The 20075-nt window shown below is 41.6% G+C and overlaps 1 protein-coding gene and 2 pseudogenes across 3 annotated transcripts; all 3 read right to left on the reverse strand.

Moving 5' to 3' along the window:
- Positions 1-374: 374 nt before the first annotated feature.
- LOC106589054 (toll-like receptor 13) lies at positions 375-3372 on the reverse strand (annotated as a pseudogene). The gene is made up of 2 exons (XR_014382965.1): positions 1621-3372; positions 375-933 (listed from the first exon to the last, which is right to left on the reverse strand). The product of XR_014382965.1 is annotated as a toll-like receptor 13 (transcript).
- A 284-nt stretch (positions 3373-3656) lies between these two features.
- LOC123730976 (uncharacterized) lies at positions 3657-4317 on the reverse strand (annotated as a pseudogene).
- A 7946-nt stretch (positions 4318-12263) lies between these two features.
- Positions 12264-19692, reverse strand: LOC106589055 (neurensin-1). 2 transcript variants are annotated; one of them, XM_014178727.3, is made up of 4 exons: positions 19400-19692; positions 15768-15847; positions 15441-15602; positions 12264-14942 (listed from the first exon to the last, which is right to left on the reverse strand). In XM_014178727.3, the coding sequence occupies exons 2-4, from the start codon at positions 15831-15833 to the stop codon at positions 14496-14498; spliced, it is 675 nt and encodes a 224-aa protein (XP_014034202.1). In that variant the 5' UTR covers positions 15834-15847; positions 19400-19692; the 3' UTR covers positions 12264-14495. The 2 variants fall into 2 exon arrangements, with proteins under 2 accessions (XP_014034202.1, XP_014034201.1); XM_014178726.3 differs by lacking the exon at positions 19400-19692 and adding an exon at positions 19123-19274.
- Between the last annotated feature and the right edge of the window lie 383 nt (positions 19693-20075).

Below are 20075 nucleotides of genomic sequence, written 5' to 3' on the forward strand. Positions count from 1 at the left end.
ATCATCATGTGAATTGAATCTAGCAAACTAACCAGCTACCTAACTTAGTTGTCTTCATCTGAGTGTTTTGCTTCATTAGCTTGTCAGCTAGCTAGCAATAGTTATCTTCATTAGCTTGTCAGCTAGCTAGCAATAGTTATCTTCATTAGCTTGTCAGCTAGCTAGCATTAGTTATCTTCATTAGCTTGTCAGCTAGCTAGCATTAGTTATCTTCATTAGCTTGTCAGCTAACTAGCAATAGTTTTCTTCATTAGCTTGTCAGCTAGCTAGCATTAGCTAACAAGTGGCTTGCTAGTTCAAATGAAGCATAACTGACAAAGGTGTGACTATTATAAACATTTATTCATCATAAACATTACAAGTCAAAAGGATTTTAACAAATTAACAACAACAAAAATAAGGTAGGACACTATTTGTTATAATAATTGTACATTTTATCTTACTTGAAGAAAAAAAACACCAATGATATTAGGCAAAGCTAAGCAAGTTAATAAAAAATGACCCTGAGAGAAAATGTATAGTAGCAACACATCTGCAGTCAGTGGCCCACTTCACATTTTGTTCAATATTTTGTTAGCTGGGTAGGCATGTAACTATACACAAGTAAATTAGCTGAATTTCTAATTATATAAGATGCATTAGTATTTATCAATAACTTTCAGTCATGCTTATATCATAACATGTCTGATAAAGTTCAGAACATATAGGTTAAAGGTTAGTACATTTCGTTTATGTCTGTCACCATCTCTCTCCAGAGCCACCCGTAGTTTCTGCCAGAAGACCCCGGTGTACTCTCCAGCTCTGGGCCAGCTGAGGTAGGTTTGTCTCTTGAGCAGCCTCCTCATGCGGTGGTAGGGAGAGAGCTGCTGGTCTGCGATCTCCTCTAGAAACACCAGAATTAACACATCCTTCTGCTCGTCAAACAGACGGAAGCTGGAGAGTAAAGTAGAAAGTCTTTATGAAGTACAGTATATGTGTGTTTATGTGTACTGTGTTAGCAGTTGATGTTATTCTTCAATAACACAAACTCCAAAGCAAATCAGGGGGAGAAAAATAGGTTTATTTGAGAAGGACAAATCATAGATGTTATGCTGGGAGTTAGATATTCAGTCTCCCCTGTCCTCAGCTTTTCTCCACAGAACAAAGGGACAGGATGCCAAGGATGCCAATGTAAGTCCCGTGTGGCTCAGTTGTTAGAGCATAGTGTTTGCAACGCCAGGGTTGTGGGTTTGATTCCCACGGGGGACCAGTACGGGGGAAAAAATGTATGCATTCACTACTGTAAGTCGCTCTGGATAAGAGCATCTGCTAAATTAATGAAATGTAATGCCATTTATAACCCCCTAACCTTGGGTTTAGTCCTTGCAGTACAACTGGGCCAATGGCCAAATAACAAGTATCCTGCTCCAGACTCAATGTACAGAATGTAGCACATGTAGCTCTGAGTTCAGGACTGACATTTCACAGTTTCTAAACAGCTGTTGAACTGAAACCAAACTCATATTTACAATTCCCTATTGACCATTAGCCTAGTTTTTAGTCCTCCCATCCTCTGCGTTGTGTATTTATTGTCAAAATATTCTTATAACTGTATAGGTAATTGAAGATTGTTAGACCCACCTGGCCACCTGTGTCTCTCTGGAGCACCACTCACTCTCCAGATAGTGACAGCTGATCACACAGATGGTCTTGCATCTCCCGTAGATGGTATCTGTGATGTTTTCTATGATGGGTTTGCCTGGCTGGAAGTCCCGGTGGTGCAGACACAGCTTCCAGCCCTGCTGCCTCTCCAGCTCTGGCAGCAGCTCCCTCAGGACCCAGGGCTCATCGTGGGTGTTGTAGCAGACGAAGGCATCACACTTATTAGCTGCCCCCCTTGTTCCTCCGCTTGGTGTCGTAGAGAAATGCCAGGAAGAGGTAATAGGAATAGACAACTTGCCATCTCAGGATATGATAGATGAAGGACCCCAGCAGGGTGAGGAGGACCAGAGAAGTGGTGGACAGGAAGTAGAAGAAGCCTACGACTACTGAACACGGACGGGTGTCAAGATCCAACAGTTTGGTGCCCCTCAGATTGTCTGGATAGCTGCAGTTATAGTCATGGGCTTCACCAACTTGTGTTTGGTTATTGTCCTCCCCCCACTGGATGAACCAAGCATTTCTACAGTCACATATGAAAGGGTTATTATTAATTTTCAAGGACGTTAAGGCAGGGAGAGAACATATCAATGTCTCATTGATCTCTCTAATCTGGTTGTTTTCCAACAGCATACATGCAATTTGAGATAGTTTGGCTAGTATGAAGAAATCCAAAGACTGAAGTTGGGATTTGGACAGATATAGTCTGCTGATTTTTGGCATTGGAAGAAACAGCTCTGGAGCGAGGGTTGAGAACCTATTACTACTGATGTCAAGGTACCTCAATTGGGGGGTGTGACTGAATGTGTCTGGGTGCAGAGACTTAATATTTAGATACCCTGCCCTGAATTCTGATAAAGATTTCAGACCCTCAAGAAAGTTTGATGGTATATTATCCATCCATTGGCTGAAGATGTATAGAATCTTGAGTGATGTCAAGTGATAGAAGGGTGGAGGGTTGAGTTTATCATCTGTTTCATATTTGATATGATTGGAAGAAATACTGAGGCTGGTTAAGCGTGTTGGTCCTCTGAACACCCGGTCTTTAGTTTCAGTTTGACTGATTCTATTTGCTGAAAGAGTAAGGCTTCTAAGGTTGACCATCACCTTACATGCCCCATCTTCTAAGCTGCTAATTTGATTGTTGAATAAAAGCAATTCCTTGAGTGATTGTAAGCTTTTAAAGTCTTCTTTTCTGACAGAACTTAGTTTATTGCCTCGCAAATCCAAGATCTCTAGTTTTTGCAAACCATTCTTGAAAACATCACTCAAGGCCAGTATTTGGTTTGTTCCAATGTTTAGGACCTTTAAGGACTTCAAATCCTGGAAAACACAGCTTTCAAATTGAGGGATTTTGTTTTTGTGAAGGAAGAGTTGTGTGAGTCCAGTAAGATTGGCAACATCTGAGCAGTCTAGTTTATTGATTCTATTGAAGCTGAGATCCAGGACATCCAGAGTGGGGAGATTACTTGTGGCTTTTGGCACAGATGAAAGCATGTTGTGCCCCAATTCCAGATTTCGCAGCTGCTTCATTTGCCAGAATGAAGAGTCAGACAGATCAATCATATTATTATATTGCTTTCCCAGATCTGTCAGCTGAGTGCAGGACTGCAGGAGTTCCTCAGAAACAAAACTGATGTTGTTATATCTAAATTGGAGTATTCTCAATGTAGGTATGTGGCAGGCAATATTGGTGAGAACCTTTGTATAGGCAAACGTTTCTATTCCTGTCATGCCCTGACCATAGAGAGCCCTTGGTTCTCTATGGTGTTGAGGTCAGAGCGTGACTAGGGGGGTGTTCTAGTCATTTTATTTCTATGTTGGTGAGTTGTATGGTTTCCAATTAGAGGCAGCTGGTAATCGTTGCCTCTAATTGGGGATCATATTTAGGAAGCCCTTTCTCCCACCTGCTTTGTGGGATATTGTTTCAGTTAGTGCCTATGTGCGCGCTGTACTTCACGTTCGTTGGATGTTTTGTTGTTTTTGTTGTTTCACTGTGAATTAAAATTATGTGGAACTCAACTCACGCTGCGCCTTGGTCCGCTCTGTACGACGATCGTGACAATTCCTAAATGAGAAAGTGTCCGAGATTCGAACAGGGAGTTGAAGCTCCGCATCAACATGCTCATAACCTCCAGAGACATGTGGATTCCACTCATGTCAAGACACGACACGTTCCTCAGAAAAGACCTGTCTGCCACATCCCATTGCATGCTTCTATTATGACCACAGTAGGCTAAGTTTAACTTCTGAAGGTTTGGAAAAACACTTCCTGTGACGATGGAGATGTCCAATGGATTCCCAGACACATCAAGCACTCTCAACCCTATGGACTTGTTTGATATTTCCCTTCATTTAAAAACTGGTAAATCCATTCCTCCCAATGTACATCTTCTGAAAAAATGTGGTAATTGTATAATAGGCTGAACCTTCTTTAGACTGTGCAGTTTATTGTTGGTTATGTTCACTACGTGTAATCCAGAGAGAGACCGAAAGGATGATGACCCAATAGTTGTGATTAGGTTGTTATTTAGGTATAGCGCTGAGAGGTTGGCCAGGCCCTGAAACATGTGGTCCGAAATGGTGGTGAGCTGGTTATAGCCCAGGTCTAGCCTCTTGCAGAGCCACAAGGTGGAGGACAGCTCCATCTTCAACATGAGAGATTACGTTACTGAACATGTTCAAGATATTTGAGGACCGATAGATCTTTAAAGTCAAACTTTTTGATCTTTGAAATTGTATTAATAGAAATGTCTAAAGATCTGACTATTGACGGAATGTCTTCTGGTATGGTTAGTAGGTTCCCGTTGTTACAGAGTAGTGTCATGTTAACAGTATATTCTGCAGTGTTTCAGGAAGTATCCCTTTACTGGATCAACAAGGATCCAGACATACAGCAGAAACAGACAGCAAAAAAAAAAGACCCACTTTCCCTTCCTGGTGTGGTCATCGTGAGTTTCAGTGTGAGTATCTTCCTCATTAAGGCTAATGTACAACACACACTGGAGCCTGGTGAGGTTCCACTCAAGATAATACAAATAAAAGAGATGTCTTCAATGTATTCTTCAGATCTAAAGTAGACAATAAAAAATAGACAGATACTTGAGGGTGTTTGAAAGACATACAGTGCCTTGAAAACTATTCCCCATCTTGATTTTTTGTTTTGTTTTACTGATAATACAATGTTTTTTACTTATCCACGCAACTTTTCCTCAAATTGTTTTTCTTTCAGTGTTAAAAGAGTTACCAATAGACAGTATCAAAAGCAAACATGCAATATTTGAACTACCTCATTTACCTTACAAAACATTTGCTGTATCATGGTAGACAATGTGTTTACACAGGCAGCCCAATTCTGAAATGATGCCCAATTATGGGCAAAAGAGCTGATCTGATTGGTCAAAACACCAATTAGTAAAAAAATATCAGAATTGGGCTGCCTGTGTAAACACAGCCTTAAGCTTAATGCTAACATATCAGAAAACGTGAGAGAAAAATAACACTGCAGAGGTAAGCAGAGGTAGGCAGAGGTAAATGTAAATGTTGGTAAAAGCAATATTCTCGAAAATAGATAACATCGTCGGACAAGGACACTACATCACATGGGAGATAGGCAAGCCAAAACAGCAATGTAGATAAAATATCTTAAATAGTAATTATTTTTTACTCACATTTATCAGAAGATGACAAGAGTTCGTGTTCAATACGGTTCAATACGGAACACCACATTTTACTCCTAAATATGTAAATATTCTGAATGGGGAACTGAGAAAGAACAAATATAGGCGATCATGTGAGGAAAAACACAACTAACTGCAGGTCAGTTCCTTTTCAATGGATCCACAACTTCTTCAGTGACACACCCCAGGCTGTTAGAGTAGAGAGTAAAGATATTTTGAATTGAGACAGGCAAGGATAAAAGTTTGCCATCAGATTTTGTACGTGGTGGATCTCTGTGGATCAGTGTCTGCATTCTATAGTGGAGTGGCCTAACGTTATGATAATGGAAAATTAATTGGGTAATTTATTACGTAATATGAAATATGGATTTATCTATATTCTATAGTAAAATGGACACCACCTATCATTCTTAGCAAGTAGGGATAAACCGTAGGCCTACCTGTCATAATTATACCTGTTACAATTATACCTGTCATAATTATACCTGTTACAATTATACCTGTAAAAATTCTACCTGTCACAATTCTACCTGTCACAATTCTACCTGTCACAATTCTACCTGTCACAATCCTACCTGTTACAATTATACCTGTTACAATTATACCTGTCACAATTATACCTGTCACAATTATACCTGTCACAATTATACCTGTCACAATTATACCTGTTACAATTATACCTGTCACAATTATACCTGTCACAATTATACCTGTTACAATTATACCTGTCACAATTATACCTGTCACAATTATACCTGTTACAATTATACCTGTTACAATTATACCTGTTACAATTATACCTGTCACAATTATACCTGTCACAATTATACCTGTCACAATTATACCTGTTACAATTATACCTGTCACAATTATACCTGTCACAATTATACCTGTTACAATCCTACCTGTTACAATTCTACCTGTCACAATTATACCTGTCACAATCCTACCTGTCACAATTCTACCTGTCACAATTATACCTGTTACAATTATACCTGTCACAATTATACCTGTTACAATTATACCTGTTACAATTATACCTGTTACAATTATACCTGTCACAATTATACCTGTCACAATTATACCTGTCACAATTATACCTGTTACAATTATACCTGTCACAATTATACCTGTCACAATTATACCTGTTACAATCCTACCTGTTACAATTCTACCTGTCACAATTATACCTGTCACAATCCTACCTGTCACAATTCTACCTGTCACAATTATACCTGTTACAATTATACCTGTCACAATTATACCTGTTACAATTATACCTGTTACAATTATAAGCCAGATTCAAAATCTCAGAGACAGTAATATTATTTTATAAAACAAAGATTTATTATAAAAACAAGATAATACTACAGTATACAATGACAGATTATTATTAGTTAGCCAGGGTTACTGGCAGGTAGTGTTCTCCTGGCATCCGCCAAACCCAGATTTTTCCATCGGACTGCCAGATGGTGAAGCGTGATTCATCACTCCAGAGAATGCGTTTCCACTACCCCGGAGTCCAATGGCAACAAGCTTTACACCACTTCAGCCAACGCTTGGCATTACACATGGTGATCTTAGGCTTGTGTACGGCTGCTCGGCGCCATGGAAACGAACAGTTCTTGTGCTGACGTTGCTTCTAGAGGCAGTTTGGAACTTGTTAGTGAGTGTTTCAACCGAGTGCAGACATGCTTCAGCACTTGGTGGTTCCGTTCTGTGAGCTTTGTGTGGCCTAAAACTTTGCAGCTGAGCCGTTGTTGCTCCTAGATGTTTCCACTTCACAATAACAACACTTACAGTTGACTGGGGCAGCTCCAGAAGGGCAGAAGTTTGACGAACTGACTTGCTGGAAAGGTGGCATCCTATTGACGGTGCCACATTGAAAGTCCTTTTACTGCCAATGTTTGTCTATAGAGATTGCATGGCTGTGTGCTCCATTTTATACACCTGTCGGCAATGGGTGTGGATGAAAATAGACAAATCCACTAATTTGAAAGGGGTGTCCAAATACTTTTGTATATATAGTGTGCAAAACATGACATGTTCTCCTGTTCTCCTTTAAAGAGAAAACGTAATCACAACGGGGGGGGGGGAGAGAATACACAATTTAACATTTCTACAGCACAGAATGATCATAGTATGCATCAGTACACTTTTTGCCTCCCAGCCCAGATCATTACATAAAGGTTGTTGGTGTTAACAAGAATGTCCTCCTGATTCCATATGACTAGTCTGGATTCTGTCTGTTAAGAGCAGGAGCGAGCCATTTGGCGGGCACCTGCTGTCACGGTGCCATCCTGTCCTGGATATAACATTTATAAGTGGATGTTCTACCGGTTAATGGCCCTCTGGAGTGTTATCTTGTAATCCAGAGTGTGCTGGGAAAGACGGAGTGGCTGGGTTGTGTCAGGTCTTTTCATCTCTACCGTTGTCATGCCGATAGGCGAGTAGATGTGTATCGGGTACGGTCTGCCAACTGCCAGACATTTGGAATTGGCCTTGGTCTTTAGTCAGCGCGACGACCCTACAATCCCAAATGGCACCATATTCTCTACATAGTGTACTACTTAGGGTTCTGATCACTGTGGGCCCTGGTCAAAACTAGTGCACTATATAGGGAATACTGTAGGTTGCCATTTGGGAGGCCAAACAGCTAGTGTACACAGAATGAAAAACTGCATTAACTATAACCATGCAATATTACCTCCAATCCCTTGAGCCGACTCTCCCCCCATATATCCTATAATGATGAAGCAGTAGGGACAGACGCCTGGCATGGGGCCACTCTACACAGAGGCATTCATTTAGATGAGTGCAGTCACTTACCTAATGTGCAAAAGTCATATAAATATGCAAAACAATGTTCATGGGGCCAAGCAAGCATCCTTGACTCTCACTGTTGATTGTAAGGTGACAGAACACAACTCATTGTAAGGTGACAGAATAAAGTTCACTGTAAGGTGACAGAATAAAGTTCACTGTAAGGTGACAGAACACAACTCATTGTAAGGTGACAGAATAAAGTTCACTGAAAGGTGACAGAATAATGTTCATTGTAAGGTGATGGAACACCGTTTGCTGTAAGGTGACGGAACACTGTTCACTGTAAGGTGACGGAACACCGTTCACTGTAAGGTGACGGAACACCGTTCACTGTAAGGTGACGGAACACCGTTCACTGTAAGGTGACGGAACACCGTTCACTGTAAGGTGACGGAACACCGTTCACTGTAAGGTGACGGAACACCGTTCACTGTAAGGTGACGGAACATGTCACAAGCAGAAATGTTGTCAGCCTAGCAGCGTTTCAGCTTAATTGTCCCACTGAAGAGGTATTCTCCTCTGAGGTAAAATACATATCATTAACAGGCCTCACATTACCACACAGCTGTGATGGAAGGAGAAACAGTCTCTGAAGGTGACGGTTTTCTAATGATTGTGAGTAAAACTACGCTATATTTTTATACATATGTCATTTATCAGACGCTCTATCAATATCTATTGTCATTTGTGCATATACTTTATGTACGGGTGGTCCCCGGAATCAACACAGTATCCTAGCATTGCAATAGCCATTCTCTACCAACTGAGCTTCAGAGGACCATGTTCTACCAATTGAGCTACAGAGGACCATGTTCTACTATCTGAACTACAGAGGACCACGTTCTACTATCTGAACTACAGAGGACCATGTTCTACTATCTGAACTACAGAGGACCACGTTCTACTATCTGAACTACAGAGGACCATGTTCTACTATCTGAACTACAGAGGACCACGTTCTACTATCTGAACTACAGAGGACCATGTTCTACTAACTGAACTGCAGAGGACCATGTTCTACTAACTGAACTGCAGAGTAGCTATACCCTCCTCTGTATGTATTTGGATAGTGAAGCTAAATGTTTTAATTTGGCTCTATTCTCCAGCATTTTCGATTTGAGATCATATGTTTCATATGAGGCGGCAGTATAAAATGTCACCTTTTTGAGGGTATTTCCATACATACCTGTTTTACAATTAAGAAATGAAAGTACTTTATGTATCTAGTCCCCCCATTTGAGGAAGTGATAATTATTTGGACAAATTCACTTATATTGTTTCAATGTAGTCAAACGCTTAGTATTTGGTCCCATATTCCTTGCACTCAATGACTACATCAAGCTTGTGACTCTACACACTCGTTGGGTGGATTTGCAGAGGTTCAACTGCAGTAGAGCCACAGATCTACATGGACCACGCTTCATCTGCAGTAGAGCCTGCCACAGATCTACATGGACCACGCTTCAACTGCAGTAGAGCCACAGATCTACATGGACCACGCTTCATCTGCAGTAGAGCCACAGATCTACATGGACCACGCTTCATCTGCAGTAGAGCCTGCCACAGATCTACATGGACCACGCTTCAACTGCAGTAGAGCCTGCCACAGATCTGCATGGACCACGCTTCAACTGAAATATAATCACATCTGTATTGTTTCTGAGCAACTGCTCCAGTCTTGCACCCGGCTGACAGGTCTGGTAATATCAGATAATAATATGCTGTTCATAATCAATAGTACATTGAGAATGATCATTAACAATGATGTTTGGAATGTACAGTTCATACCTTAGAAATGACAGGGTTCAGAAAATAGGTATTTACCAATATGCTGTGTGTGCCGTGTTAAATAGGGTTCAATATGCTGTGTGAAACAGGGTTCAATATGCTGTGTGGAACAGGGTTCAATATGCTGTGTGGAACAGGGTTCAATATGCTGTGTGGAACAGGGTTCAATATGCCGTGTGAAACAGAGTTCAATATGCTGTGTTAAATAGGGTTCAATATGCTGTGTGGAACAGGGTTCAATATGCTGTGTGGAACAGGGTTCAATATGCTGTGTGGAACAGGGTTCAATATGCTGTGTGGAACAGGGTTCAATAAGCTGTTTGTGGAACAGGGTTCAATATACTGTTGTCAAGAGTAGTAGGCTAAGGCCCAGTTCTATGTGACATTTTAGACACATTTTCAAACACCCACACTCATGAAGAATTTCCACTTTCACACAAATATAGCACAAAGAGGAATGAACATTGAGAGAGAATTGACAATGATTAAAGAAAATAACAGGGTTCCATATGCTGTGTGAAACAGGGTTCAATATGCTGTCTGAAACAGGGTTCAATATGCTGTGTGTGAAACAGGGTCCAATATGCTGTGTGTGAAACCGGGTTCATTATGCTGTGTTTGAAACAGGGTTCAGTATGCTGTGTGTGAAACAGGGTTCAATATGCTGTGTGTGAAACAGGGTTCAATATGCTGTGTGTGAAACAGGGTTCCATATGCTGTGTGAGAAACAGGGTTCAATATGCTGTGTGAAACAGGGTTCAATATGCTGTGTGTGAAACAGGGTTCATTATGCTGTGTGTGAAACAGGGTTCAATATGCTGTGTGTGAAACAGGGTTCATTATGCTGTGTGTGAAACAGGGTTCATTATGCTGTGTGTGAAACAGGGTTCAATATGCTGTGTTTGAAACAGGGTTCAGTATGCTGTGTGTGAAACAGGGTTCAATATGCTGTGTGTGAAACAGGGTTCCATATGCTGTGTGAGAAACAGGTTTCAATATGCTGTGTGAAACAGGGTTCAATATGCTGTGTGTGAAACGGGGTTCAATATGCTGTGTGTGAAACAGGGGTTCAATATGCTGTGTGTGAAACAGGGGTTCAATATGCTGTGTGTGAAACGGGGTTCAATATGCTGTGTGTGAAACAGGGGTTCAATATGCTGTGTGTGAAACAGGGGTTCAATATGCTGTGTGAAACAGGGTTCAATATGCTGTGTGTGAAACACCCTGATCTGTTTCACCTGTTCCTGTGATTGTCTCCACCCCCTCCAGGTGTCACTTATTTTCCCCAGTGTATTTATCCCGGTGTTTCCTGTCTCTCTGTGCCAGTTTATCTTGTATGTTTAGTCAAGTCAACCAGTGTGTTTTTCCCCCCCATACTCCTTTGCTACTCCTCCCGGTTCTGACCTCAGCCTGACTCTGGACTACTTTCCCACCTGCCTGATCATCCTGCCTGCTCTGACCTTGAATCTGCCTGCCCTTCGGTACCTATTGTACTCTGAACTGGTTTTGACCTTTTACCTGTACGTGACCATTCTCTTGCCTAGCCCTTTTTGGATTAATAAACATTGTAAGACTCCAACCATCTGCCTCCTGTGTCTGCATCTAGGTCTCACCTTGTGCCTTGATAGTTTGTGCCATGTGAAACAAGGACATTTTCCAGATTGACTGACCATGACTTAAAGTAATGATGGACTGTCGTTTCTCTTTGCTTATTTGAGCTGTTCATGCCATAATATGGACTTGGTCTTTTACCAAACAGGGCTATCTTCTGTATACCAACCCTACCATGTCACAACACAACTGATTGGCTCAAACGCATTAAGAAGGAAAGAAATTCCACAAATTAACTTTTCATTTGTGGAATTTACCTTTTCAAGAATCTCAAATATATTTTGATTTGTTCAACACTTTTTTGGTTGCTACATGATTCCATATGTGTTATTTCATTGTTCTGATGTCTCCACTATTATAGGAAAAATAAAACATGGAATGAATAAGCATGTCCAAACTTTTGACTGGTACTTCATGTAATTCAAAGTTTCATTTAAGTTATGCTACATTTCCTGGCGCCTCCTTCATGTCAGCATTGGTTTGGACACAAGGCTGTAGCCAATATGCATATATTCTACACTTTGACCTGTAGGCTTTGTTATTTATGTATTATTCCAATGTTGGCATCTCTGATCCAATTCTGATCTGAGAAATTGTTTGATATTGCGATATACAGTCTTATCCTAAATGTTTTTTTTTACTTGTCCTGGACAAGAGGACAAGTGTTAATGTCGAGACCTGAGTCAGTAGTCAGTAGAACATTAGTAATTCAACTCCAGGTAGAGTTTGCAGATCAGGGGTTTATTCAGCAGACAACCGTTTGCTCCACTCCAATTCTCACATACAGGTAAATACCATGCAGGTATATACAGCACAGGTATACATACAGGTATATACAGCACAGGTATACCATACAGGTATATACAACACAGGTATACCATACAGGTATACCACACAGGTATATACTATACAGGTATACACCATACAGGTATATACTATACAGGTAAATACCATACAGGTATATACTATACAGGTAAATACCATACAGGTATATACCACACAGGTATACTACACAGGTATACCACACAGGTATATGCTATACAGGTATACACCATACAGGTATACTATACAGGTATATTCCACACAGGTATATACGATACAGGTATACTATACAGGTATATACCACACAGGTATACTATACAGGTATATACTACACAGGTACACTATACAGGTATATACTATACAGGTATACACTATACAGGTATACATTATACAGGTATACTATACAGGTATACTATACAGGTACACTATACAGGTATATACTATACAGGTATACACTATACAGGTATACTATACAGGTATACACTATACAGGTATACACTATGTAGGTATATACCACACAGGTATACTATACAGGTATATACTATACAGGTATACACTATACAGGTATACACTATGCAGGTATATACTATACAGGTAAATACTATACATATATACCATACAGGTATACCATACAGGTATATACCACACAGGTATACACCATACAGGTATATACCACACAGGTATACTATACAGGTATACACCACACAGGTATACCATACAGGTATATACCACACAGGTATACCATACAGGTATATACTATACAGGTATACCATACAGGTATATACCACACAGGTATACCATACAGGTAAATACCACACAGGTATACTAAACAGGTATATACTATACAGGTATACACCATTCAGGGATATACTATACAGGTATATACTATACAGGTATATACTATACAGGTATGCACTATGCAGGTATACTATACAGGTATATACCATGCAGGTATATACTATACAGGTATACACCATACAGGTATATACCTTACAGGTATACTATACAGGTATATACCATACAGGTATACTTGCAGGGATATACCATACATGTACACTATGCAGGTATATATCCATACAGGTATACTATGCAGGTATACACAATGCAGGTATACTATACAGGTATATAATACGCAGGTATACTATACAGGTATATACCATGCAGGTATATACTATACAGGTATATACTTTACAGGTATACTATACTAAACCTATTCACTTCACTCAACATCATGATCATTTGAAATGTTAACAAGGTTCCTCATGACAGTTGAACTTAGGACACTTCACACAGGCTGTATCTCAATGGTCTTCAGCTGTTTCCTTTCCTCCTCTCCTTCCCAGTACGCTTTCCCCTACATTGCTTCTACCTGTCCATGTGTTCACATCAGTGCAGCTGAAGAACAGGGACATGCATTGATGGCCAATAAGAGCTTGGAATAAATTGACCAATTAGAGAGAAGGTTGTCGGTTCGGTGTGTGAAAATAGAACACATACAGGTTGCCTGGAGACCAAGAGTACAGGAAATGGGTGTGATGCTCAATGGGGCGGGTGTGTTTATGCATGTGAGTAAACACACCCGCTATAAATCATGTGATAATGCAGTATATTCATGTATGCATTGTATGTATTCAATTCCACGCGGATTGCTTTACCCCAACACAAAATTCATTTTAGGAGAAAAAGAGTTATTGAATTGAGTAAAATCGGTCTTCCTATTTGTTCTAAAATGACATGAGAAAAGTCAATTTCTTATATTTTATAACAGTGAGGTGGAATACGATGCAAAAATAATTGACGGGTAAATTCAAAGAACAAACGTATGAGAGTTGTACCAAATCACTCCATATCAAGACCACCTTTCAAATAGCTTATAGACTTTTCAACATATGTGACCACCTTTCAAATAGCTTATAGACTTTTCAACATATGTGACCACCATTCAAATAGCTTATAGACTTTTCAACATATGTGACCACCATTCAAATAGCTTATAGACTTTTCAACATATGTGACCACCTTTCAAATAGCTTATAGACTTTTCAACATATGTGATTTGACAAAATTCAGCTCATTTTAAAAGAGGACACTTGTACACCACATAAAGACCTTTTAAAACCAGTGGTCACCCTATGGGGATTCCCTTCCTGATGGCTGTACCGTTTCCACTTTGGATAGGGTGGCAGGCACCTTCCCCTCCCCTGCTCCAGGGGCCTTCATAACAGCCGTCCCCATCTCCCCCTGTCCTCCTCCCTGTGCCCCCCCCTCTGTCCCTCCCTTCCTTCCACACTCCACCCCTCCCTTATCTCTCTCTCTCCGATATAGCACCTCTTTCAATCGGCTCTTAGAGAAGGACCAGGAAAGGATGCCCGCCACGGTCAGACCCGTTCCCAGGCAGGTGAGACCGATCCCGGCCGCCACGCAGTGACGCAGACCCCTGTTAAAGCTGACAGCCTGGGTGTCTATGAAGAGGAGGTCCCCCTCCCCGAAGGACTCGATCCTGGTGGGGCCGGAGTAACCCACAGACAGACTGACCAGACCAGAGGTCACCATCAGGAGACCAAGGGCCAGAGAGACCTGAGAGAGAGAGTGGGGTGAGGGGGGAAAGAGAGAGAGAGAGAGAGAGAGAGAGAGAGTTACGAAGGGACCGGAAAGGAAGATAGGGAGACAGAGAGTGACCAGATGAGGTAGAGAAAGAGGGTAGAGCCAGACAGAGGGAGGAGGGGAGTTCAGAAATATATGAGAGAGAGAGAGATACAGACAGACAGACAGACAGACAGACAGACAGACAGACAGACAGACAGACAGACAGACAGACAGACAGACAGACAGGGAGACAGGGAGACAGGGAGACAGGGAGACAGGGAGACAGGGAGACAGGGAGACAGGGAGACAGGGAGAGCAAGAGACAGACAGGGAGACAGGGAGACAGGGAGAGCAAGAGACAGACAGGGAGAGCGAGAGAGCTATATAGAGAGACATGGAGAGAGAGAGAGAGAGAGAGAGACAGAGACAGAGACAGAGACAGAGACAGAGAGGAGGTCAAACAGTCATTGATAGTACATTAGTTATTACCTTCCAGAGTGCTGAGCTCCACCTCAGGGGCGATCTCAAGGTCTGGACGTCTCCCACTCCCTCAGGGTCTCTCTCCCACCCTGATGCAGTGCTAAACCCCTCATAGAAATGGTGCAGGTACGAACGCACCCCAAACTGCAGACAGGCACAGCTAGAACCTACCTGTGGGAGGGAACCATAGAAATAGAAGACGTAGAATGGATATTCCCATTCAAACATCATTCCATGGTGAGTAATCTTGGCATCCTGAACCAAATAATAAATACCAGTGTATAAATGTGTAATTCAAACTAAGATTCTACTGAAAGCAGATTAGTAAGATCTCACCTCACAGCCTGAGGACCCTGCCCCACATCCAGACCCTGTGTTACAGGCCTCAGAGCAGGACGCCATCACACCTCACACACCTGGAGACACACACACACACACACACACACTCAATTGTGGTTATCTTTCCCTAACTGTTTCCAAGGCCTACAGACCTACATCAAACTGTCTCGTCTCCTGCTTTAGACTGTAGAATACAATAATATATAAACCCTAGATGTGTTGTACAAGTGAAGGGAAAAGGTGAGAGTAGGAGAGCGCGTAGATACGAGAAGAAATTAATGATCAAAGTGATCATGCTGTTTGTATGCGGCTGCTATGAAAGTTAACTGTGTTTGCTTGTGATCAGGGGTGTAGAAACGGAAGCAAATGTCTGTTACGGAAACGGAAGCAAATGTCTGTTACGGAAACGGAAGCAAATGTCTGTTACGGAAACGGAAGAAAATGTCAACCCAATTGAGATGGTCTGGGATGGGTTTGACCGCAGAGTGAAGGAAAAGCAGCCAACAAGTGCTCAGCATATGTGGGAACTCCTTCAAGACTGTTGGAAAAGCATTCCAGGTGACTACCTCGTGAAGCTGGTTGAGAGAAAGCTTTGCAAACACTTGGCAATCATCAAGGCAAAGGGTGGCTACTTTGAAGAATCTCAAATATATTTTGATTTGTTTAAAATGTGTTATTTCATAGTTTTGATGTCTTCACTATTATTCTACAATGTAGAAAATAGTAAAAATAAAGAAAAACCCCGGAATGAGTAGGAGTGTCCAAACTTTTGACTGGTACTGTACATCAAAGGAGACTGTATATAAACTCAGCAAAAAAAGAAACGTCCCTTTTTCAGGACCCTGTCTTTCAAACATAATTCGTCAAAATCCAAATAACTTCACAGATCTTCGTTGTAAAGGGTTTAAACACTGTTTCCCATGCTTGTTCAATGAACCATAAACAATTAATGAACATGCACCTGTGGATTGGTTGTTAAGACACTAACAGCTTACAGACGGTAGGCAATTAAGGTCACAGTTATGAAAACGTAGGACACTAAAGAGGCCTTTCTACTGTCTCTGAAAAACACCAAAAGAAGGATTTTTATTTATTTAACTAGGCAAGTCAGTTAAGAACAAATTCTTATTTTCAATGACAGCCTAGGAACAGTGGGTTAACTGCCTTGTTCAGGGGCAGAACAACAGATTTGTACTTTGTCAGCTCGGGGATTTGAACTTGCAACGTTTTGGTTATTAGTCCAACGCTCTAACCACTAGGCTACGCTGCCGCACCAGATGAGTAGCCCAGGATCCCTGCTCATCTGCGTGAACGTGCCTTAGGCATGCTGCAAGGAGGCATGAGGACTGCAGATGTGGCCAGGGCAATAAATTGCAATGTCCGTACTGTGAGACGCCTAAGACAGCGCTACAGGGAGACAGGACGGACAGCTGATCGTCCTCGCAGTGGCAGACCACGTGTAATAACACCTGCACAGGATCGGTACATCCGAAAATCACACCTGCGGGACAGGTACAGGATGGCAACAACAACTGCCCGAGTTACAGCAGGAACGCACAATCCCTCCATCAGTGCTCAGACTGTCCGCAATAGGCTGAGAGAGGCTGGACTGACGGCTTGTAGGCCTGTTGTAAGGCAGGTCCTCACCAGACATCACCGGCAACACCGTTGCCTATGGACACAAACCCACCATCGCTGGACCAGACAGGACTGGCAAAAAGTGCTCTTCACTGACGAGTCGCGGTTTTGTCTCACCAGGGGTGATGGTCGGATTTGTGTTTATCGTCGAAGGAATGAGCGTTACACCGAGGCCTGTACTCTGGAGCGGGATTGATTTGGAGGTGGAGGGTCCGTCATGGTCTGGGGCGGTGTGTCACAGCATCATCGGACTGAGCTTGTTGTCATTGCAGGCAATCTCAACGCTGTGCGTTACAGGGAAGACATCCTCCTCCCTCATGTAGTACACATCCTGCAGGCTCATCCTGACATGATCCTCCAGCATGACAATGCCACCAGCCATACTGCTCGTTCTGTGCATGATTTCCTGCAATACAGGAATGTCAGTGTTCTGCCATGGCCAGTGAAGAGCCCGGATCTCAATCCCAATGAGCACGTCTGGGACCTGTTGGATCGGAGGGTGAGGGCTAGGGCCATTCAGGGACACATTATTCAATTTCTGTTAGTCACATGTCTGTGGAACTTGTTCAGTTTATGTCTCAGTTGTTGGATCTTGTTATGTTCATACAAATATTTACACATGTTAAGATTGCTGAAAATAAAACGCAGTTGACAGTGAGAGGACGTTTCTTTTTTTGCTGAGTTTATAATAAAACCGTTTGACATAGAACACCAGATTGTTGACAGTTTTATTTTAGTAATAAGTATTCATTATAAAAGTATTAAAAATATTAAAAACATTCCACCCATGAGGCCACTAGAGTGCCATTTGGTCATTTTACTGCAGGAACGATATTTCAAAAGTTCATAAGAAAAACATGAAATCTTAATATATTGTTGAGGAATTGTACCTACTAATTATCTTATGAACTTCTTATTGTTTTTCTTAAGAAGCTTCCTAAGTTTTTGCATAAGAAGTGTTTTGTGAAACGGGGGCTCTCTTGCTTCAGTGTTTCCAGGGTGTCTCCTTCGCCTCAGTGTCGTCAAGCAACGTTAGAAGGATTGCGCTCTGTCTGTGTAGGATGATGCCATGACGCCAAGGCCCAAGGGTTGATAGCTACCCACGGATGAGTCACACGCACACACACACACACACACACACACACTGAGTCTATAAGGAGCTATTCTCTTCTTACTTGAATAGCTTGATTGAGAACAGAAATGGGTACACTAAAGACTTACTCATAACACTTGAGAAGATGCGTTGTGCGCAACACTGTCAAGACAACTAGCTAATCTATTATTATCACTGAACTGAGGTGCGTGATGTGTCATGGATGGAGAGACGTGCGACACAACCTATTAAATGTATCACATTTAGATACCCGACTGGTTCTCGTCAGCCAATTCCTCAGCTTCCTTTTTTTCCACATTGTTTGTTCAGATTAAAGAAGGCAAGACAAAATGTCGATAAATTGATCGATTTAGTTAGTTAATTTTCAATTGCGGTGCTGAGAACGGACCGTTCTCTCCCCACAAATACAGCGGTAGACAGAAGATAACGTAGTGTCTCAACTCATTCCCCTAATCCTCATTGTCCAATTACGTGCTATATAATGCAGTTTTCACAACTCTAGAGAAACTCTTTGCAAAACATGTATTTTAATAACATGAACGACAAGTTCACGAGAGTCTATTTAGGGCTCAAATGCTGACATCATTTTTGTAATCTTACCTGGTCTGGAGTGCTCGCTTCCCCGCCACGGTCTTACTCCAGTCCCATTGCCGAACGAGCTCTCAGAACCAGTGAATCCACACTTGACTTGACAACAACACTCAATTTGCAATAAAGAGCCTGTGCGCAGGTGCACAGCTCCAACCCATTTGTTATCAGAAGAATCCGGTTGTCACTAGTTACCACTGCCATGGCTACACCCTGCCTATTTCTTCAATTTATCTGTTTCCTTAAATAGCCTAGATTTTCAATAAAGAGATTTCCTCCTAAAACTTACCTCAACACTCCGGCAGTACCTGTCAGTGACCGTGCCTGCAGCACATTGAGTCGGGCAGTGATGGTTAGTGGAAATCAAATTGCAAAGGGGAGTTGAGCTCCACAGGCTGTATCGAATATCGAACTCCAAACCTTCAAGTGTCGAGACAAGTCTACTGACCACAGAGTGCCAATACAACGTACTATTTTGGACGGGCAGATTTCTACACATTCGCTTCTGTAGGCTATTCAGTTCTGTAATTCAACACATCCTATACAATGGTAAGATGCGATGCGAGTGAAGTCGAACATGAATTCACACACGACACACACACACACACACACACACACACACTGAGTCACATCCTGATTATGTGGGTTATGTAAATAATTAATTTGGTTCTGGCCATGCATAATTCATACAGTATGTAATATCCTAAACCAGTGACACAACACATCCCACAGCAAAACAACACCAAAACATCTCTGATGCTTCCCAAATGACACCATATTCCCTACATAGTGCACTACGGAATAGGGTGCCATTTGGGATATAAACCCTCGTTTAGGGAAACAAAATAAAAGGAGAATAAGGGAAGCTTGGTAACCAGATTGTTTCTGCATTCAACAAATTCAACTCTTCATTGTCATGCCAAGCCAAACACTTTTTATTGTTTATTTTTTTTTAATCTAACTGT

This window comes from Salmo salar, chromosome 27 (assembly GCF_965601325.2).
Source record: "Salmo salar chromosome 27, fSalSal1, whole genome shotgun sequence".
NCBI classification, from domain to species: Eukaryota; Metazoa; Chordata; class Actinopteri; order Salmoniformes; family Salmonidae; genus Salmo; species Salmo salar.